Source organism: Pyrgilauda ruficollis, unplaced genomic scaffold (genome assembly GCF_017590135.1).
Source record: "Pyrgilauda ruficollis isolate IOZ18807 unplaced genomic scaffold, ASM1759013v1 scaffold24, whole genome shotgun sequence".
NCBI classification, from domain to species: domain Eukaryota; kingdom Metazoa; phylum Chordata; class Aves; order Passeriformes; family Passeridae; genus Pyrgilauda; species Pyrgilauda ruficollis.
The window spans coordinates 11,394,853-11,418,793 of record NW_024523648.1 but is presented as its reverse complement, the minus strand read 5'-3'; the positions used below and the strand labels follow the sequence as shown (position 1 = coordinate 11,418,793).

General features: G+C 41.2%; 1 protein-coding gene across 3 annotated transcripts in view; it reads right to left on the bottom strand.

Moving 5' to 3' along the window:
- ARID1B (AT-rich interaction domain 1B) overlaps positions 1–23,941 on the bottom strand; it is a 325,668-nt gene that overhangs the window by 44,013 nt on the left and 257,714 nt on the right. For all 3 annotated transcript variants that reach the window (XM_041469726.1, XM_041469727.1, XM_041469728.1), the window contains 2 exons: positions 22,454–22,633; positions 15,772–16,099 (listed from right to left, as the gene is read on the bottom strand). In XM_041469726.1, coding sequence (XP_041325660.1) covers positions 15,772–16,099; positions 22,454–22,633 — 508 coding nt within the window. The remainder of the gene's footprint in view (positions 1–15,771; positions 16,100–22,453; positions 22,634–23,941) is intronic.

Here is a 23,941-nt window from a genome sequence, read left to right as displayed (position 1 = left end):
AAAAGGCAAGTCTCTACAGGTATCTATCTCTTTTATGTCCTTCTTTTACTTTAAAAATACACAGGAGACACACACCTTGCAGGTAAGCTGAAATTGGTCCTTACCTACTAATATTTCAATAGTATTACTTCCTAGCATGTGTGTCTTCCAAGCTGTGGGGCTGTTCATTGTCTCAAATTGAGGTACAACCTATTTCACGTTACCCACAATGGACATCAATCTCAATTGCAGCTCATGCAAGCATACTGCTGTACAACAGCTTTAAATCAAAAAGCAGGAAACTATTTCCAGTTTAGACGGAGAGTGGAAATTAAATAAAAAGAATACACAGGCTTTGGCCAGGACAGCAAGAAAACAACTGAAGTCTAAAAAAATTGCTTCTGCACCCAGAAGAACCTGAATGGCAGAACCTAATTCTGAAATTTCATCAGGCAAGGCAATAGCTTTCATCCTCCTATGTAATGTTGCACTTGGAACAGACACTGCTCTCCATCTCTGGAAAGAGCCCAGCAAGCGAAAAGACTCAGCACCATCCCTGGCAGGACTTTGTCCTTTCCCAGCCCCCTATCAAAGCCCTGACCACAGCACCATGAGCTAATTCAGTAACACTGAAAGGACATCCTGTCAGAGTAAATGCTGTTTTATTCTCAGATTGGGTGCAGTGAGCAGTACAGAGCTCCTCCACATATTATTTTGCTCTATGATGGCTGGGAATGGAAAGTTTCTTTAGGGAGAAATAATCAGGTATTACTTCAGCCTTTAATTCTCACTCCACAGTAGGCCTCCTTTGAGTAAAGACTGCCGACTGTGACAAATTGTGCTGCATCAGTGCTATAATATGAAGTGGAGTCCATTAAGAACTGAGCTGAGATCACCAAACTCATTTTGATTAACCTCCAGGTCACTAAACACTTATAAATATGTTACACAGCAGCTGCTAAACATATTTATATATGCTTAAGGTCACAGCATCATCTGTTGGTTGTTGGAGTTAAGTCAAAAATCTTATGTTTCCTTCTGTGCTGCTTTTAGTTAAGGCATATCCAATATACTACAGTACTAGACTCTCACCTACATCTCCCAATTCCCTCCTTCATTTTTCCAGGATGCTAAATAAAAATCAAGCCTTTAAAAACAGTCTGCTGTACATGTAGTGACATCTAATGGCACAAACTCAACTGGTCAGCTATGAATTTTATAGCAGTACAAACCCAGCTAAGTACACAATTTTACAGCACTTGCCACAAAAACACCAAGGGCTTGGTTGCTTAGGGATGATGCAATCAGGAATAATAGGAAGAAATTGAGAAAAGATCCACTTAAGTTTAGTATAATGAAAAAGATGTCTTCATGCTGAGATACAGTTACCTCCAAGGGAATGAAGGAAACCTCAGCACCTGACATTTCTGCATGCAGGCAACATATACAAATACATTAAAATATACTGGTCAGAGAAACCCTGCATTGTGTATGAACGAGAGTATCTGCTCGTGCAATACCTTGATCCCAGTTAATTTATTTTTCCCCATTTAGAAGAACAGGCAGCCAGGCCAATACAAATTTGGGAGTATGCTATCCATTTAAACACAATACCTAAGGCTACCATTTTTTTTTCTGCTCTACTGCCACAACTAGATCTTCAAGAGTTCAGCATTTGTAAGAGATTTAAAGCAGAAGAGAGGAATCTACTTGCTTTCTACGCTTTATTTACTCTGTTGACAATTCAGCAATGCTTCATGCCACAGCCAGTTGTTATGCTTGAGGAAAGGGCTGCCACCACAGGGGACTTGGAGAAGCGGGAGGAATGTGCTGACAGGAACCTTGTAAAAGTCAACAGGGACAAGTGCAAGGTCCTGCACCTGGGAAGGATGAGCCCCCTGCAGTGGTGCCAGCTACGATTTGACCAGAGGGAGCAGCTTTGCTGAGAAGTCCCTGGGCATCTTGGCAGACGGAGCTGGGCATAAGCCAGCAGTCTGCCCGGTCAGCAAAGAGAGCCAACAAGATCCTGGGCTGTGTGACGAAGTGCAGAATTGGGAGATGGAAGAAACTGGTCATCCCCTCCTTCCTCGGGACTCACTGGACTCCACCGAGAGTATCATGTTCAGTTTTGGATCCCCAGAAAAGAAAAGATGATGACAAACTAGAGTGAGCAGAGAGCCCCTTACATGGCCAGGGCTTGAGCACTCACCCGGGAAGGGCTGAAGGATAAGGCCTCATTCAAGCTGGGGCAGAGACAGCTGTCAAGGGGAACCTACAGCAGCCCCATAGCACCTGAAAATAGGTGAGCAAGAAGATAAAACTGGCCTTTTCACAGTGGGCATGGTGGGGGGACAAGACACACTGGGCAAGACTGCAAACATTAAGCTCAGACTGGATTCAAGGAAACCATTTTCCCAGTGAAAATATTAAGAGTCTAGATTTGGTGGCCCAAAGGGCAATCTCTGCCTTTGGAGATTTTGAAGACCCAACAGGGTAACACCTTAAGCTCTAAGATGAACTTGATGAGGAGAAGGTTGGCCTAAACATTCCCCCTGAAGTTCCTTTCCTTCCTTTCCAGCTTGAATGACCATATGATCTTAGCTTGTCATCTTCACTGTGCTGTTGACAGTCTTGTGTACTAATGGGTCCAAAATACAACTGCTCAAATTCAAACCATTCCCTTTTAAGAAGTTATTCTTCTGATCTTTTGTTTTCCTTCATTTGCAATCTACCCAAAGCTTAATCTGTACTTAATCTCTTTTCTCTGCAAAACAAGTAGCATCAGATCTAATTGTGTCTCCTGAGCTAATGCAGAAGTCTGTGTATTTAAAAAGAGGAGCTGACACGCAAGATCTGGTCATCGTTAAAAAGCACAACAAAGAAATTGTTAGAAAGAACAGCACTGACAATACACAGGAGCACATGAGTGATCACAGCTGCTGAGCACCCTCTTATACTGAAATGCCTTCCTTTAATTTAATCCTCAGTAAGTTTATGTGTTGTCTCCAACTGTGACACAGAAGTCACTCTACAGCCCTTGAGCTTCATACTTCCTGATATGTGATTTAGCACCTCCGTAGTTTTGTCATCTGATGCAAGACTTATACTGTCATCTTCTTTCTCTCTTCTTATTGAAAAAAATATGAATTCACTAACAAGTTCAGTTCAGATGTGTATGTGGTTTACCTACGGACAATGACAGAAATGGATTATGCTTCTCAACAAGGCAAGAAATGAAAACACGACTTTTCATATGGAAACATGTCAAAGCTCAGGTTGTTCTGTGTACACAGAGATCAAATTCTAAAACTTTCTGTGGATTTCCTAAGAGGCACCTGATGCCTTGTACTCTTCTGTCAATCTACAACACCAGAGCAAAGCCCTTCATACAGTCAGAAAAAGTGAACCAGCTTCTGTAATGAGCCCTGTGGCAGCCTGAGCACAGGAGGTAAGTCCAGCATGGAAATGTATAGGTAACAGAAGAAAGCTTCAGAGGTGGAAAATATAGAGGTGATGGAGGTGAGGAGATTTTGGGGCATATAAAATGGAAATGAAGGAGACAGTAGAAGGAAATTAAGAAGGAAAAAGGATTGGGAGCATCCTCACTAGATGCCAAAGGTTTTAGGGCAAGGAGGATGACAGGTGTGCAGGAGAAGACAGATGAAACAGAGATGCAGGAGAAGGAGCAGGGAGAAACACACAGAATGCTGCTACTTCCAGGGTAAACACAGGTCATGGTCCCTCTAGCACAAGTGGAGCCTCTTAGCCAGATATGCCTGAAGGAAGGAAGGGATTCACAGGAAGCTTCCAAAGCAGACACGACACGTGCCTTCACTCAGCTCCTCATCTTGTGCACCCAGCCCTGAGGCAGGGTCAGGCCAAATGCTGGGGAAACCCCAGTCCAAAAGTGGCACAATGGGGCGATGCTGAAGGAGGAATGCTACAGGGACAGGAGCAGAGATGGGGCACAGAGCCCAGGCAGGGAAGAGAGGGCATTGAGTCACACTGCACAAGTCCTGGCAGTCACAAACTCCTATCAGTTTTTAGTGGTTAGTGAGGCACTTGGGCTTCCTGACACCTGACACAGCGTGCACCTAATGAGGAGATTTCTCCCCGTTCTGCTGCCCTAAGTGCTGGACCTGAAAAACTATCCTGTTACTGTGACCTGGCCACCTGAGCAGTTGGCTGGTGAAAAAAAAAAAAAGCCCCAAGTTTGCCATTTCTGCTCCAGATCTTTAACCTACATCAGTTTTGCAGCGAATGCACTGCAGCACCTCAGGGGAGTAATTTGTGTAAACATTTTAAAAGGAACATTTTTTCTTTTAATGCTGACACACTGCTAAGGTGGCTACTTGATTACAAACTGTGAAAATGACTGCGTTAGGCTGCACTCACAAATCACAGTGTACTGACCAAATTGCCCTGTGCTTATCTGTGCCAGGTCTGCAGCATGACAATATTTCCTCTCTCTTTTAAATGTCAAAGTATGATTTGGGGGGTTGTTATTTAAACACACTGACCTGCACAATAACCAGAAGTACTTTATTTAAATCTGTCTTGAGCTGGGACTAGCCTTAAGCGCTTATAATCTGTCACACTTTGACACCAAATGGGTTATTATAATGAGAGTAATTCAGGAGTGAGACCTGTGAATGCCTTCTCCCTGGAGAATTTACACATAAACATGTGCAGGCAGATACATATGCTCTTTTGTTATGGATTTTCATTCTTGCTACATTATGGGCTTCCTTGGAGAAGTGAAACCATTTCTATTGTGAGTGGATATGGGAGAAGTGAAGAAGAGAGAAGAAAGCAAGGGAAAATAAACCCCAGCATTGCTTACTTTGTTCTGCCTGGAGGTTCACAGCGCTCTCAGCAAAGGCCAAGACAAACAAAACCTGAATATTGGCTTGAGCAGCTATAAAATGGCACTGAAGGCAGTTCCCATGTGAATAAAACAAATTAATTTAACATCATTATATCTGAAAGCAAAGTATCTTCTTCTTGTTAGTTGCTACTGTAAGTATACTAACCTGGACTTATATGTCCTCCTCTGTTCAGTGGGGAAGTTCACCAATTGTAATAACAAAGTTTCAGAAAAGCAACCACAAAAGCTGCCAATGTGACAGGTATTAGGTCTGCCACAAGACTTTTTGCCATTTTTCAGGCTAGAAAGAAAGAGAAAATTTTACACCTGTGCATGTCTACTTGTGTGAAAAAGGGAGGCCTAAGTTCTGAAATACGCTGACAAAGCTCTGGAAACACAAATGAAAAAGCATCCGGATTTGTACTGAGGGGAGTGTGTGTGTACATGTCTGCTGACAGGAGGCACACAGAACTAACACAAAATTGTTCTTCTCAACAACCAGGCCTAAATGGTAATGCTAAAATGGGGAAATAATTTTAACAATGTAATTATGTGATAGTGCAAGTCGCCTTGTAATCCACTGCAGTCAGACTGAGTACGCTGCCTGATTTCTTCACCTGGTTGATCCAAATATTGTTGTGCAAGATACTTTTAAAAAGAGTAATAGAAATAGCCTTTCTAACTACATTATCTTTCTTCTGATTTACACAACTACTTGTGCCTTTAGCATCATCTCCACTGGATTTTAAGAAAAACCAATCGAGGGGGAGGAACTTAAAAATTAATTGTTCCTATCACACTGATTCAATGCTGAGCTACTCAGAAAAAGTCACAAAAACCTATTGTTGGTTTACAAGCTGTTGTCATCACATTAACCATTTTTCCAGTGAAAACATCTGCCTGATGGGCTACCTACTCGGTAGCCATTTAAAGCCCAACAAAACAGGAGTGTCACACCACATTGAACTCCGGAAGAGCAACATAAGAGGCACGCGTAATTCACGAGTAATAATGCTAATAACAACACAACTACCCCACATTAGCACAGCTGAATGCATACTGGGATCAGAATAAATCTCTCTACCCCATTTTACAAAAACTGAGGAAGAGATACAAGATTAATAATGGTCTAAAATATGGCCAAAAGAATAATAAAGTAGTTGAATACAGTGAGAAAACCACAGCACAAGCCTGTTAAAAAGAAAAGAAATCCCTAACTTCAGTTGATCCTAATGACAGAAGGGTGTGTGACTGAAAAGCAGTTAGTGAAATACAGTAGAGTTTTGTTTGTTTGAGTTGCGGCCATTTGATTTTCTTTTTATAAAATTCCCTTTGTGTTAATTAAAGTAGTTTTGGTCTGAATTTCATGGTGATCACCAGCCTTCAAACCCACAGCGAACCCCTGGAAGAAATGCCTTTATTGCACAGCATTCTTACAAGTGCAACAACACCTCCACATCTGAATTTATCTGTGTAAGAACAAATTAAACTCTTGGTACTCCATGTAACCTGTACTGGATAAATAAATTATAATGCTGTGTGACAAAAACCACAGAACAACTGAAAAGCAGGACAAGTCAAATGGCCTGGAAACCCATCAGAGCTCTTGGTGACCTCTGTCTACCTTCCCTACACATGAATTTCTACTGCAGCACTAACAGCAACTGCTTGCACAGCTGTCCCTCTCAGATATGATATCTGAGTACTGAGGGGATACATTTCCTAGCCCAAGTGGAGTGTGTGATGCACAAAAAAGAGCTGCTTTAATCTGTCCAGCAAGCAGAAGCATGCATGAACTGGGTTTATAGGAAAAAAAATAAATTTGCCCTGTATGGCATGATGCTGTCAATCTGAACCAGAATGTCAAGAAGGGTGATTTAGCCTGGTGTGACTTGATGTCAAAATGGGAATGACTCATATGACTCTCACTATGCACCTTCTATTTTTGTGCATGTTTATAAATAGCTGTATTAAAAAGTCGGAAGGCCCTATGAACTCTCTCCCAGAAAGATTACTTGAAAGTGGTAAGAGTCTGTTCCCAGCACTTGGACAGCCAGAAGGTCACCAAGGTGTGGTGCTAAAAAGCTACAGGAAACTAAGGACACACTTTGTGTTTCACTAACTCAGTTTCCTCTGGTAGACACTGTCTTGGGAGAGGTTTGACCCCTGAACTCCCTCATTTTCCACCTGGGGATGCTGTCTCCCACCACTTTTTTACCATGTTCAGCCACATCCCCACGCTGCTTTTGAGCACCTTGGAATGCACTGTGCTAGCAACCAACCGAAAATTTAATAAAAACCTGATCATTTCATGCCAGCTCTTCAATGTATTTTTTCATAGTAAAATGTCATCTGGCTGACAGCAGCATGCTGAATGCAACTGTGCATGTGCATCAGCATGGTGAGGAAGTTCTCCAGAGGGATTTTCCAGCAGACACGTTTTCACTCACCTATCTTTGCCCAATGGCCTGGAGCAGTTATATGTTTATTGATATTATTACCAGCACTGTTACCATCAGTCTTGGCTCTTTGGCACACTGGACAGTTTCACAAGAGCAAGGTAGTGCACATGCCGGTATGATTTCAGCTGCCTCTTTTCTTCATCTTTGTTTCAGATGCCTGAAACCTACTGTGGCCACTGCAACAGGTATTTAATGTGTTAGTAAGATTGTCAGCCATCGTTAACAAAATCTCATGCTGTTAGGTTATTATTTAATATGATTCTTACAAGGCTACTTATATGTCCAGCTAGAATTGGTGTTTCCATCTGAACTCATCACCAACTGAAGGACTCTTCCCATTTATATTTCCCCAGGCAGAATTGCTAAAAAAAAAAGGTTTATTTTTCTCTCAAATACCACCTTTGTAAAAGAACCTAAAACCTTAAACTGCCTTGAAAACCTGAAACCCTCCTACCATTTTTTATGTCCCTCCCTTTCTGTCACAAAAATCTCAGGCTGTTCAATCACAGTACTGTACTTGCACAGTGTTATGTGCCAAATCACACAGCACAGTCACAGAATTAGCTTTCTTCATGAGTCCCATTAAACAGATGGCTATTCTACTTTGTTTTGGCTTTTTTTTTCTAACCACTTCTGTGATTTAAACTAGTAGATCTTCTGACAGACTGTGAAAACTGTTTCCTCAGCTGAAATATTTTTTGTCACCCAAGAAAGAGTACTCAATCTAAGGTCCTCCCTCATTTAACTTTACACAACATCAATTAATGAAGTACTGCATTCTTAATATCCTAAAGATCATATTTTAAGGTACAGAATTTCTATGTAACCCAGAGGCAGAATGTTAATAAGCTACACAAAGTCCTACACTACAATTTTGTTTCAAAATAATTAGTCTTTCTACAGAGGGCCATGAATCTCCTAAACAACCAAATCAAGCCAAAAATAATCTTGACACAATAAGAATCGAATTAGAAGTGTCTCTGAGGTAAGTGAAAATTCTCATTCATGACTTAAAATCACGCTTCCTTCCCAACACACTCTTTCTTTCACAATTTAAGAATGGTTACTCTCTGAAGGAGGAAAAGAGTAGGACTCTTGAGGCCTGTGGTTAATCTCTAATGGCATGAACAGCATACAGCAGTCGACTTGATTGATGAGTCCAAAGAAGAAAAAAATGCCTCCCCAAATCACTGGTTGCCTGCAAGAGCTTTGCAGCATGGTGACAACGAGGGCTCCAAAATGATGGATTTACCTTTTAGTAAAACAAAATTCCAGATAAAAATGTATTTCTCTTAGTCTCCCACAAGAAATGGCTTTGGTTAGCTCAGCATGTAAAGTTTCTTCCAATCCTTACATGATTTTATCAGCAATTTTGAGCTGATCCATAAAATGCACCTCCATTTAAATAAAATAATCACAGAAGATTTCTAGCTCTCCCCTTACAATAAATACATATAAGCTGAGCTGAACTTCCTCCCTCCTAATACATTATAGAAAAAACCCATACATGATTGTGCTTTGTAAAGCAAAACATGAGGAAAAGAAAAAAGAAATAATAAAAAAATCAGCTTGATACAAATGACTATTTCTCATGAAGAGGGAAGAAGCATGGGTCCTTTAGAAGAGAAATATGTCAGTGCTGGTTAATAACTTCCTTAGAAATTACAGTTACAGTAAGCATTAGTATTTGGACTTTTAACCCCTCAAATCACACAGAAGCCTAGCACGGGGAGAAGATATTCCAGCTATGACTGCATCTCCTTCAGCCTCAGGTGGCGGCAGCACGGGAGTATTTGGGGCTCACAGAGACAACACAACCAGTTTGGCCAAGAAGCAAAACCACTTCACCCTACTGAAACTACACATGGACTTTATTTTGGAAGCCAAATTTAGTTTCATGGACTGGAAGTACCACCAGGATATTAGAACAGCACTAATGGAAAGCAAAGTGGGGCTCATTTCAGGGTCAGCCATCAAGATCTCTAAAGGAAATCTGTGATTGTTTGGAGGAGCAGAGCAAAGGGGAAATGACCAGACAGCCTGAGCCTGGAGAACTGTGAATGGCCTGAATTTGAACAGGAGCAACTCCTTCGTGTGACTGAATGTTAAATAAAAGACCCGGCAGAAAGAGCCTTTCTTGCCAGGGGCTTATTTCAAAGGCAACAGATAACGCAGGCACTGGCTCCAATTATGGCTACCAGTCCTATCTTAGCCTAGTTTACTTTGGGGATTTCACAGCTGGCAGCCTTTCATCTAGAAGTAGCCTGGTTTGAATAAGCAAAGAAACTTGAATGAGTACTTAACCTTCCTGCACTCCACTGAACTTCCCAGCAGAGAAGAACAGCACCTCCAAGCTTAAGGGGAAAAGGGAAAACAATGGAAAATATATACTCTCTCCAGAGATTAAAGATGGCAAGTTTTACTGGAGCGCTTCCTGCAACAAAACTGCAGCTTTCAAAATCACAATTAGAATTTTAAATCCAAGTTTCATGATCAAAAGGGCCAGACTGGAAAATACTGCTCAAAACTGACAAGCACTAGGATGTAAAACACCTAAAACAGTTCTGGGTTTTATTTATATTATTATTCTTTTTAAAAAATTTATTCCCCATTTCCGCCTCCATCTTTTCCTTTTGACATTTTAATGCACCATGTCCATTACTATATTTCCTCACCAGTACCTTCTAGTCCATCAGCAGTGCTGCATTACCCTGCTGTTGGAGAAAATAATATGGAAAAAGTGCTTTGCTGGCACCAGCAACACGGGATTATGAATTATACATACATAGCAGGAGAGAAATGCTGATGGAAGGTTAGTGTGCCTGTATGTGTGCAAGTGCATGTATACACACACACATCTAGAATGCACTTTTAAAACTAACTTACACTAATTGTGTTTCTCTGTACAACAGAAATCCTCTAATATCAGTGGGGCTTTGTTTGATCAATTTTATGATTGATTAAATATGTACTAAATTCTTCTCACCACACTACAATGAGGCTGTGGTATCTAACCAGTTGCTAAGCAATTTAGAACCAGAACCACATTCTAGAATGCCCAGAAGTATGTCAAAGCAATGCAACATCACACGTTATTGTGGAGACTAACACCACTTCTCAGGTGGCATGGGGATCAGCAGAAGATAATGTAAATATCCACCTCAATTTAGCACCCAGTGGCCAGGATTTAAAATGACCAGAGGTTGCAAATAGAAAAACTGGTTCCCAATTCCTCAGTTTAATAAGCTACTTGGTCTGAATCGTCTCCTCTAAAATCAATGGCACTGAATTCTAAATTCACTCAATCTATAAAAAAAAATTGCTTTAATTTACAAAATTGCAACATGCAATCCTGAGAATCATATTAAGGTACATTGAGGTCAAAGGGGCTGCCTTCAAAGATAGGACTGCTCCTCATGTAGGCACATCAAAACTCATTTTGTTGTAATTAGTTCAGGTATTGGTAACTGTAATTGTAGTTCAGGTATTGGTAACTGTAATTTGTTGGTGCAATTGGTAATTGCACCAACAAAAGGTTCATTTTAGCATCCAGTTGGCTGCACATTTTACAGCCAGCTAGCACAGAATTATATTTTCTAATACACACTACTAATAGCATCCAAGCCAGCCATTTTACAACTATGTTTTTACCTTTTCATATACTACAGTCACACTTTCAGCTGCTAAGAAGACATGCTCAGAATGACACTCAGTGCTAGCATGAGAGATGTTGAAAGTGATGGTGACAAGCATCTAGCTCTAAAGATGTCTGTTGACTTTGGGTGCCAAACTGATAATCAGTTTTAAACTGAGAACTTGCTGTAGGAAGCAAAAGCTCACAGACAGTGCACACATAGTCCTGCAAAGGTACAAGGTGGGCATCTTCAAACTGAGGAGCTCATCACTGGCTGGTACTAGAAGATATTAGCTAAATTTGCTGCCTTTCACATCAACAGGGAAAACAGTATCTCATTTGCTTAAAACTGGTTTTTTGTTTGTTTATTTTTTTTTTTTTACACTGAAGGCTTATTGTGCTGCAGTTTTGTGCATACAGGGACATTTATCTATCACTATAAATATATGTGCTGTTCCAAGAATCACAGTGTGATAAAACATCTTTTGGAGCCACCCGGTCCTTCAAGGTCTCCTTTGGGTTCTAGTCTCCTGCAGCAGAACCAGCCTTTGGGGTTTGGTTCTGCTGCAACCAAATGCAAAGTAGGCATCAGTCAATGCCAACTTTCTTCTGTGGATATATTAGGTCTTCAACATACAGTCCTCACCAGTCAGTGGTTATGCTGAGACCAAGACAAGACAAATATAAAAAGGAAAACACTGTTTTGTAGTTCCTCCACACTCTCCTCCTGAAAATAAAGTGAATTACTACACAGGGTACTTGAGATTTATTTAACATTGCCTGCTGTGAACTTTTACTCAGAGCAAGCTTGAACACCCTGGGTAGCCTAAAACAATGAAGATGTTCAATGAAGAGACCTTAAAAACACCTTTCTTTTCTCTAGCCTGACATGGCAGTTATCATTTGGGAAGCCCTGGCATGCATGCACAAGACAGCCTAGCACATCGTAAGATTTCAGGTTACAGGGAAGGTATTATGTAGACGTGTGCATTAATCTAAGCTTGACATAAAGCAAACCTCAAGATGAGGTCAAAGGCTAATTCAAATGGTGTAAACCTAGCGTCTTCCACAGCCACCACTTTCACTTATATGATTTTAATAGATTCTAATGAAAAGGGTGGTGGTCTGCTCTGAGGATGACACCTAGGTATAACTGGCTGACACTCAGATCCTGATCATCCTGCCCTGGTTAATGAACATTGATTCTGTGCCCCAGTGGAAGAATTTTTTTTTTTTCTGATGAGTGCCATTTAAATTCACTTTATGCTGCTACTTGGTGTGGCTTGGCAAGGCAGAGGCAAACCAGCGTTCTGTGTCTAAATGAGACTCCTGAGCTGGGAAAGGACAGATCCTGTGGATTAACAGCTGAAGATAAATTTCTCTCCCCTATTGCTACTTGCCTACCAAGTCAAGAAGTTGACCTGACCTTGAAGTGGATCACAACCAACGTGAACAGAAATACTGCTGTGTAACCATGACTGTATATGTATGTATAACATAACCATTTGATTTTATTCTTAATTCTACACAGAGGAGGGTGTTTTATAGTAATAAGAATACAACACTTTCTGAACTCCACAGCTGAATCTTATAAACTCAACACATTCAAAGAAAAAGGCTGGGCACCATTCATGCATGTTGGCATACAGGAGTGGATGTCTTCCCAGTCAGGTAAAGTAGTGTGGTGGGAGTGCTCTTCCATTTCACTAAGTTTTGTTTTTTGAACTGGATAACCAGTAGACTTGTGTTCCAATTTTTTTTCTTTCTGCCTTTTCTGTACACATATATGAACAATGTTATTAAGGGAAAAACCAAACTAGCAGCTACAGAAAACTGGTAATTAAAACTTGTTAAGTGCCATGACAGCAGCAATAATTGGGGTATTTAAGATTTCCTACAGAGGCAACAACTGGAAAAACAGGATGGCAGGGAAGTCCGTAGGAGTTCAAACTCAGGTGAAGATGGACTTGTTTGTGAGGGAGCAACAGGCTGGGAGCCAACATAGATACTTTCTCCCAGTTCTGTAACTTGTGATATGGTTACAGAAATCAGTGCAGAGGACTCTGGTGAGAAAACAGTAGTTGCACTTCAGGCAAATGTTTTGCAAGGGATACTTTGCGCTCCTAAAAATTCTTCTAGAGACTAATTTTTCAAATATATGCACAATCAACAACAGTGTGCTAATGCAAATCCCATTAAGTGTACCCCTTGCAAATCCCATTAAGAAACCCTGTAATCACTCCTGCAGTACATCATCTCTCAGAAAAGGATCACACTTTGGGGGTTGCAGTTCTCTGCCTAGGCAGTAGTGACAATACCACCAAGTCCAGAAAATGTGGCTGCATGCACCACTGCAGACAAGAACACCAAAAATGAAGAGAGAAAAATGGTGCCTGGCTCAGGGAAGGAGACACCTCATTCCTTCTCAGTGATAAGGTTCTTCATGTCCCTTTTAGGCACAAGGAAATGGAGCTGTGCCAAAAGCCATGCAGGTGTGTTGAGTGAGTGACATAGAGATTTTCACTGTACTGTCACAGTGGCAAAAAAACCCCAAAAAACTAAAATCCTCTCTACAATGCAAGTATTTCTGTACCTTTCATGTGATTTTTATATTCCTTCAGCAGCCAGATGGGATGTTCACAAACATTTTCAAAAAATGCCAAGATCCCACAGCAAGTCCAGTTTACACTGCTGCCTACCTGTACTGGTCAGGCTGGTGCGCTGAGGGAGCCTGAGTGCTGCCATAGTTCGGGTGCTGTGAAGAAAACATGGTGTGTGTCTGCCAGCCCCAGACTGGATAAGCAGGTGACCTCATGTGTGGTGGCCTGAAGCAGAACCTGTCTGGATTTGATCTGTATCACAAATCCGAGTCATTGTCAAATACATCCCTTCCATATGTGAGTCTCGAGGACTTGCAGGAATAGCCAAAAGCCATTATGCTTTCTCCCCTACAGCTGACTTGAGATCAAAGAGGAAAACAGTGTGTTTGCAACCCCCTGGCATGAGAGTGGTGTGACAAGTTCCTCCCAATTTGGTGTTTATAAATAACCCTTTTGCCAGTATTTGTGATAGAGATTCAGTGACTGCTCAGCTCTTCCATAGGTGCCGGATCACTGGAATGGGCAGTATGTGATAGGAATGCTCCAAAATGGTGCAGTTTTGTCCAGTCAAATCTAGAAAGAAAAAGCAATTCTACAAAATTTACTTGGGAGGAAAACGTGAGATAGAAGTGGTAATCATTTAACCCAGTTTTTGATCAAACATCACACACTATGCCCAACGTGTAAGTTGAATCACAACCAAATGCTTTCCACTTAACACAAAGTCTTTTCTTGCTGTCAAGACCAACAAACGTGAGCTTTTCCTTTCATTCTATGATTATAGAGAAATCCTGTTCCTGCAGCTGCAGTGATGGCCTACTTACTCCTTCGTGTCTGACCTATCAGCTTATAGCCTAAACCAGACAGACAGAAGCAGACTTCCATAAATCCTACTAGACAGGTCTGTTAAAACAGCCAACAGAAGAAAGGGACTGCTGGTTCACAGATATCTGCTGGAGTATGGTTTTAAGGGAGCCTGTTTCTATTTTACTGAGCAAGAACATGAAGTACACTAAATTAACTGTTATTGTTTTAAAAGTTTGCTGCTGCTTATCATTAGTAGCCACCTGCCTTTCAAGCTCTCAGCACAAGAAAGTAATAAATACAGGGACACACTGGCTTCCTATTTCTTGTTTAACACTGCATCTTGGAATAAGAGCAACTCCAGTGTCCACAAAAACTGGTCCTGAATGATAAATGTCTGGATGAATGTATGTGGATCTCTGTATGCACATGCATAAGTGCAGTGAGCAAGACACACACATATGAACACATTCACCACAAGAGTACAACTAGATTTGTGTAATTCTCAAACATTATGGACCGTCTTGCAACAGAAAAAGGTAATAAATATGCCAGGAGTTATTTGAGTCCAGGCAAATGTGGATGTTACTTAATCTGAAAAATCTTGCCAAAAAAGCCCCACCATTTAATTGCAACTATTCAGTGATTTTAAGAATGACATGGGCAGCAAAGTGCCTTTTAACAAAACCCATATACGAATGGCAACATGTAGCTATGCTGCCCAAAGGGGAGACAAAAAGACAGAGGAGGGCTCCAACCTCTGCAGTTCTGTCTGCAGGTTCTGTATTATGGATGCACAGGTGGCAGGTATCAACTCCAGATAGCTACAGATTGTTTTATGTCTCCCCCTGCCTCTCCCCTCAAGCTGCCCCCCTCAGCCTGCCCTCCTCTCCCTTTCTGCAGGCCTTCTTGGGAGCAAGAACATCCCACAGAAAGAACTGCCATCAGCACTGCTGCTCAAAACATGGGCAGTAGATGCAAGAGTTGATGGGCAGCTTCACAGGCTTCCTTACTCTCTGGCAGGGGTAAGCTGCTGAGGACATGCTGGCCCTCTCTTTACCAGAGATAAAAAAGTATAGAAACTCAAAAAAGTTTAAAGTTGCAGAGGGCTTGTCAAATGGCACTGCAATCCTCTGGGTTTTCCTAAAACTGTAATGCCAAGAACCAAACTCGAAGTGGCCACTGTCACCATTGTCACAAGTGATTTTTGAGAGGATGGCAACAAACAGGCTAGCATGCTTTCTCCTTAAGAAAAGGAGATGACTAAGAAAAAGTACTCTTTGGACACACCATCTCCTCCCAGAGATGAGGGCATAGCTAGAACATGTATAAATGCACATTCACACACCTCTACAGTGCTGTTACTTCAGAAATGCCAAGGAAAACGTTCCTGCTTATTTAAACTGCTTTCACCTGAATGCATACCTGCTCTGAGCGGAGTTCGCAGCAGCCTGCATCACTGCAGCAGCCGCCTCCTGTGCCTTACGGTTCACAGTTGGCATGGGTGGGCCCATCCCAGGGCCTCCCTGTTGAGACATGCCAGGAGAATTGGGGGTCATACTGCTCATGTTTCCAGGAAATGGTCTGCTCTGCATCCCAGCTGATGGCATCCGCCCCAGGGGCATGGAACCACAAGGCTGGCTTGGCCCCTGTCCATGCATCTGACTGTTGGCATTTATACCCATGCCAGGTCCTGGGCCACTGTAACTTGTGTTGGGGACACCGCTGTACGTCGGTGGTCTGGAGTAGTTTCCTGAAAAAAATCATAAACAGCACAGAGAAAAACATTAAAACTTTTGAGCAAATGTTTCTGTTTAGGAAGTCAGCAGATGCAGAACTTACACATGTGAACTAAAGTGACCCATGCTGGCCGCAAAGTCAGGACAACACTTTTACACAAGGACACAGAAGCAGTGGAACAAACTGCCCAAGGAAGCTATGCAGACTCCCTGCATGGAGGTTTTCAAAACCCAGTTGGATAAAGCCAAGAGTAACCTGGTCTGATCCTTTATCTGACCCTGATTTGAATACAAGGTCAGCCAAGAACAGTTCTTGAGCACCCCTCCATTAGGTTTAATGATGCTATGAACCTGATTTTCATGTACCCTCAAACATCTTCTGTCTGTAAGTTACAAGACAACAGGAAATAAAGAAAAGTACAGCCTCCAAGGGGTAACAGCACAGCACAATGCACACAACTGCTTTACGCAGTAGAGAGATGTGGCATGTAAGAAGCCCATTACATAAGTTCAAGGGAGAATCTTATTTTTGTAATTTCATGTTCTCATTCCTTTGTCTTTCTGCAGTTTCAGCAACAGGCTTCTTGCTCCTAACTGTTCTGCCCATTAAAGACAGCGATGATTTGGTGTGGACTGGTGAGGATAACTGCTGGGGTCCAAGAAAGATTCCTGCTCTCTCCTGCCCCATCCTGCTTTTCTAGTAAGTTCAGTTTTGCTATGTCAGCATAAGGGGTGATAGCTTACAGTGCAACTCCTCTGAGAAAACTAGTCTTACACAAGTAAGCAGCAACAGTACAAAGATGCTCATATAAGCAGGTGCCTTATGAAGGACAGCATGGAATCCTGGCTGAACCCAATCCGTGTTGTCACTAGAGTAAAGTGCTCTGCTTGCAGCAGCTTAACTCATTTGAGTGCTGGTTTTTCTGTCATGCTGAAATCTCAAGAAAAATCAAGTGTACAGCATGCAATGTTACAGAAACAAAACCAGGCAGCATGAGAAAGAGGGAAAAAAAAAAGGGAAAGCTAAAGATATGATAGAAAACTATTTTAGGAAACGTATCACATTGCACTACTGCAGTCATCAGTTTTGACTTTTCTTCATTTCCATCTCATCCAGATTAGTGGAAACATGACCCATTCCCTCCCTGTGGGATGCCACAAAGCAGAGTTTCCTCACTACTCTCAGATGTTCCCACGCTTATTCGAAGGCAGAAGCCCTTGGACTCTTCTTGTGATTGTGCAGATCAGCCATGCCTCTCAGGCCTCAGCTACCAGGCAGAGGAGTTGGTGGCATCCAACTCCCGTTTGTATTTAAAATAAACATATTCATCCATCATTTGAATGCACACATAATTAATTCATATGCTCCTGCTGCTGTGCTTTTGCTAATCTTCTCCTCTCAGTCAGTAACTGACTCACTCTACTACAAGATCTCCTCGATGAGAACGCATGAGACTTATGCTTCCCAAGGAAATTAAGCAACCATCCTCTTCTGCTTTAAAATCCAAGTTTCTGCCTGGGGGTCCTCACAGAAGGATCCCCAGTATGTGGTTCAGCAGATACGAAAGGCTGCAGATTCAGCTTTATGCTGTCTTAAGTCTGCCCTGTCACTTCTCCTCCTCTTCTAGGCTTGGCTGCTGGCAGCTGACTATTCTCCGTTCAGTGAGCCATCGCCCCCAGCCAGAGTTTTAGTTGCTGAGACCAGCTCAAGCCATGCATCTGATCCAGCATAAGTGACTACAGACTGAAGGGTTGACTAGTTTCACACTGCTCTGCTATGTGTTACAGGCAACAGCACACAACTTGGATGCTGCTCTGCGTTTCCAGTTGCTTTGTGCAAAAAAAAAAAAAGTAATACAGCAGGATGGTGTGTATGTGCACTCAAAGATTATGCACAGCAGTTAGCACATCTTATGTACATGCTATTAGTAACACTACTTCCCAAAGTGAAGCAAACTCTCTCCCTAGGCTAGCAGACCTGATATCCATGATCACTGGGAGCTACTGTCAGTCCAATTTACATAAAGACAATTTGTTTTGTCATTTTAGGGTTTACAAAGTACATTCAGCAGCATGCGTGGAGGAGCAAACACCAATGCTAAAACACTACTGCTGTTTTGATGCTATTTTGAATTGGGACAAAAAATGTAATCTTATGTGCTTTGGCTTTTCCAGCAACACAGAAAAAACAGTGGAATCTTCTCCATAAAAATACATGTGGCTCAGTTAAAATAGCTCCTAATCATTTATCTTCAGGGATACAAGATGCACAGGGAAGTCATATCTTTTTAGTCAGGAAAACAAGTTTCAATGTTTTTTTCCATCTTTTTCTTTCCCTAAGCATTTCCTCAATACTTCAAGTACTAGCTACTCTTATACCTTTCCCAGACCACAGGAAAAAAAAAGGAAAAATAAAAGCCAAACAAAATACAAGAGGAATTGCCAGGAATGAGGAGTGCAATCTTATTTCCATGTTTCTCTAATAGATTAGTAATTTGTTGGCAGTGGCTTTGACAGAAAACAGATGGATGCAGCATTAAACACAATGAATGCAGCAGATGCTAGGCCAGCCCACATCAGCTGGACGTGTCAGGCAGCCAAGTTCAAGAGCCCACACTTTTCAAGTGGGTACAAGGCTGGCAACAGCGGCTGCACAGTACTACTGAACAACTCCTCCCCTCCATATCTGAGGGATTTTTGATTCCAACTCCCCCTTGGCAGAGTAGAATTGTACCAAGAGAGACAACATCTCTAATGCATGAGAAAAAACAATGCTGTAACAGGAATCAAGAGGAAAAAAAAAAAAGGGTAATGAAGATAAAGTATAAAAAAACTGACTAACAACCTGCCAAAGACAGATGTTCATACTTACGGCTGAAAGTCTGGTCCACTTTGTTCAGGTTTGCTGAACAAAGTGCTCTGAGATCTTGCCATTTCTAGGCAAACTAAAAGGAGGGAGATTTGAGAACTACCTGTTAGCTTTGCTCTCTGCTTTAGACATAGATCAGATTCACCACATTAAAAAGAGCATCTTAGAATAGGTCTAGAATTTTTTACAAGTGCACTTAACCACCAAGCTATTCTTCTACAGACAATTTAAATGTGTTGTTCTGAATTCCTGTGAACTACTTAACCTAGGAGACTTCAGTAAGATACAGTTGATATTTAAGTCTTAGCTCCACAGACTCTTGCATACATGGGTGTGGATTCTGAGGTCCAGACCCTCAAGATACTCAGGACATCTCATCCTTAAGTGCTACCATTTTAATTAAAATCTAGCATTAAAATCAGTGGGAACTAGACAGCAAAGTGCTTTTGTGAAATGAGTCCAACATTAAAAGCACAAATACTCAATTCATACTACTTTATCACAAGCAAAAGGGGGTTTAACTTAGAGTGAAGCTCTGGGGTTGCAGTTCAAAAAAATTCAGTACTGATTTCTCTCTTTGTTATACCCCAATAGAACAGCTTTACTGCTGAATTGAGTAGGAAAGGTTACGAAGACAGGATGCATTTCTGAGACATTTTACTGATTCACAGGAAGCTTTTCTCTGCCCCAGTCTTAAAAGATCCAACTGACTACGGCATCTGACTGCTCTCCAGAGTGCATTTAAGGGACATTTTGCTGTGGCAGCAGTCTGATGCTCAGGTCATAGACCAGAGCTTCATTAGCCCCTGAGCTAGATGTTGCCCAAATACAAACCAAAGACATTCTTTCAGTAACAACTTCCATCCTCTCTCTGCCTTTTTTTTTTTTTTTTTTTTTTTAATTTAATTCTTGGGGACAGAAAAATGCTGGGATTTAATAAAAAATTAAAATTAATCTTCTGTACTATATGCTCCTGTGTTGTATCCCAGACACACAGAAGTGTGGAGCCAAAGCCATTTATTGTTTTTTGTAGGAAATGGTTTCACAGAATTGGACTAGGACCCAGTACAGAACTGCTTCCTGGGAAAATATATTCTGCTCTTATTATAGTTCTAAGTGTCATGTAAACACATGAAAATCAAATAAATCAACCATAGGCATGAAATGGATCATTCTGCTCTCATGAACTGGGGGCTAATACTTCCAGTCCAAACTTAATGGTCTCGTCTTTACTATGGTGAGCAATTTCACTGCATAGAGGACACTAGCCTTGAGCAATTGTTTTCAGGACAGCACATAGTGAAATCCAGTATTCAAAGCTGGATCAAAAGCTTAGTGTCCAGAATGCTTTGATGCATATATGAAAATACAAGTAGTCCTGTCAAACCCAGCCTAAGCGTAACAATATTCTGGAAGAAGGCCTATGTGAACAAAACATGGAAAGCAAATCAGATCCGTGAGAATTACTTTAGTTTAATAATTTAAGAACTTGGTTTCAACCCAGGTAATTTTTAATATATTTCCTGTTTTGGCAGAGAAAGGCAAATGGGATAACATTATTATATATTCATCATTGCTGGCATATGATTATGCTTTGTAAGAGGATATGTTAAGAGTTGCAATTATGGATTACTTTAATTTAAAATGAAAAAATGCCATTAATACCTTAAGTCCAGGTAAACACATAACTTGGAAATATGACTATCTTCATCCCTGGTGGTTAGATCAACCTGGTGAAAATGTAGTATTCTTCTGGTCTAATTTTTACTTATAGAGCTGACAGTCTGCAACGCCCTAATTTTATGATGACCAGTGCACAGAATCACTGGTACTTCCCAAGCACTGGCAGAAGAACATGGTTTTCATCCATCACACTATTCACCAAACCCTTCTGAAATGGCCTGTTAATGACAATGATGCTCATTTTCTTCCTGTCCCTCAAGTTCACTTTTTAATAGCAGTTTCTTCCTGACCATGACCCATAAAATCATTACATAGGCACTTTCATCTACAGAGGGAGGAAAAGAACTGCTGAACTCAAGCAAAAAAAGAAAGCAGTATTTGGCGTGTTACTTAAATGCATTGATTTAGTACAAAAACCTTTCCATTCAATCAGTGTGGATGGCTAATGTTTTACTGCACTTGACACCCACTATTCCCATGGTCCAGAATCTCAGCAGCAGCAGTATAGCTGGAAGTCAGGATAGCACATCATAAATCCACTGGATTTTTTACCAGTTAAGCTAGTTGCTCACTGTGCAGATAAAAATAAGCACTTGGACAGCATTTTATGGCCACAAAATGCTTTCCAAATAAAAGGAAAGCACCAGTCAACTGGAGTTAGGTAATTAATCTTCACACATGGCTATAAGGCATTACTAGCCCCATTTTGCAGTTAAGGAAAGCAAAGCAGAGAAATGAATCTACTTGCCTAAGCTGAAAGATGATGCAAAAGGCAGAGCCAAAATTAGAAACTGGGAAATCTTGGCTTGTAGCCCCGTGCTCAGAACACTAAACCAAATGCTACCCAGAGATGAAACGGAAAGGAGCATTGCATAGGGCAGCAAGGCTTCTTGCAAACAAACATCAGAACTAGTTCTCAGAAACTCGGGAGACTAAAATAACCATCCTTGCTAGCACGGGAGAGTCACTGAGCCCTACAGAAATTCTCATCGCTGGCTCAAGTCCTTTCTGAGGCTTTTAAGTAAGAAAGCAACAGTAAGAAGTGCTGAAATAGAAAAGCTTCTTTATGTACCTCTAAAGAAAATACTGACCCTTATATATGCCATGGCTTGACTTCAACTTCATTAAACCCCTAAACAGATGCATACTTTATGAAGGTTATCCATTAAAGGCAAAACAATAGACAAGTTCAAGGTTGTCCAGGGGCAGAAATTGTGTATTCTATTTTGGTTCACTCCCCCACCAATTCTGTCAAACAAACAAAATAAAAGGAACTGTCTCTCTCAGTCTGAAGGGTTAGTTAAGATTCACAAACCATATGCATTAGAGCTCAATATTCTATTTCCACAGTAGCCACTGTATTATTATGCTTGTTAGAAGACTTTACTCTCAAAGTCACCACGCAATTTCAGGTTGGCCTTGGGATTTTATCCAAGAAAAGAAGTCCTATTTTGGGAATGGTGTTGTGACCCTTATTCCATGCTTGCTCAAATGCAGCTTCATCACAGAGATGACAAGCTTGGGCTCCTAAACAATAGACCTGGCAATGCCACAGATTCTTCATTTCCTTGCCTAATTTAAGGTCACTATTTTTATACAGAGAAAGGTGCTAATAAAAGAAACAGCTTCTCCCACAAGGTGCAGCTCCACCTTTGGATACAGCTTTATTTGTTTAGGATTTTGATTTTTTTTTTAAATGCAGACTGTTGTGTGTGTGTTTTTGTTGTTTTAACATACATACTCACATACACGCTGCATATATATATTGTAAAATATATATGTAAACTATTGTATCTATCACCAGCAAGCATTTTACCTTGTGGTCCATACTGGCTCATCTGAGGCCCATAAGTACCACTTGAATTACTCTGCTGAAAGCTACCAATTCCAGGATGCACTTGACCTCCAGGTGAGGGGTGTGGTGACATGGAAGGTCCAGTTTGTTGAGGTCCATACTGTGACATTTGGGGGTTCCTCTGTATGCCTGCCATAAAACCTATAGGGAGAAAAGCACCAAAGCAAAAATTAATATTCAGGTAACTGTTCCTTCATTTAAAATAAACCTTTGGCATAAAAAACCAACCCTCTTTAGTTACTTCAGACTAAGAATACCCAAAACTGCTGTTGTTCATCCAAAGAAAACCACACACATTTCCAAGTCAACAATGATGTCTCAACCACCAAAACCTGTACATAATATTTGAAAACCTTTACTTGTAAATGAAGACAGGGCAGTCCTGCTTATTTACAAATGGGTGCTAATTTTGAAATTAAAACAATTTTTAGGGAAAAAAAATAAGGGCAATTATGTGCATTAGTTAAACAGCAGTACTAGGGAATTTGCCTGATGACTTATGGTGGGAGTATCACATCTTCACAATTATACGTTGCTACCAAAATGCCTCACTTCAGCATATAGAAACCCACTGTAAATACTCCTTTATTGCCAACAAACTCACCAGAGCAAAAATTTACCTCTATGTGAAGACTAGTCATACCAGCCAGAAATAACAGTTGTTTTGCAATATATTTATTCTCTAGGTCCTTCTTCTAGTCTTTCCCCTGCACATTCCATTGCATTCTCTCCTTCTTCCCTTTTGTTAATGTATTAATGAATCCCTATTTAATTTAAGGTTCAAAAGTGACAGCACAAGACCCAGTGAAATAGTATCAAATTTAGAAGCTTCACATGAAGGAACAGAACTAAGCCTATTAAATGAAGGAAGAAGAGGGTTTTGAGGCAGGGTTTAAAGTTTTCATCAACTGGGAAAAATCCTGCAATTGTGCCCAAGAAACGTCTATGTAGGGATGCTGGTTTTCTGATGTTTTATACCCTGAAAGGTTTTAGTGCTGCTTTGAATGTTCAAGAGGATGTGCTGGCAAAATTTAGCTGTTTTTTTTTATTTCTGGAGGAAATCCGCTTTCTTTCCTGTTCTGCTCGCATATTAAATTTCATCTTTCCGTTTCCCTTCGGGGCAAAACCTGCACACACCACAGGCCAGCTCTGGCTGTGCTGTGCTGCCACCGTGCTGGGTGAGGAGGGAGCCCCGGGTGCAGCACTAAAGGATGACTCTCCTACAGGGCCAAGGTGTCCTCCCACTGGTTAGCCCCAAACATCACCCTCTCCCCACCCCCAGACACACAATGCCTGATTAATGAAGAGGTAATTTTTTCTGAGCCATATCCAGACATGTGATCAGACTCATAACTGAAAACACTGAGCTGCAGGTTGTAAGGAGAAAAAACAGGAGATGAGATAACTTTGCACCTCTTGTGCCCAGTTCTTTCGTGCTATGAACAGCTC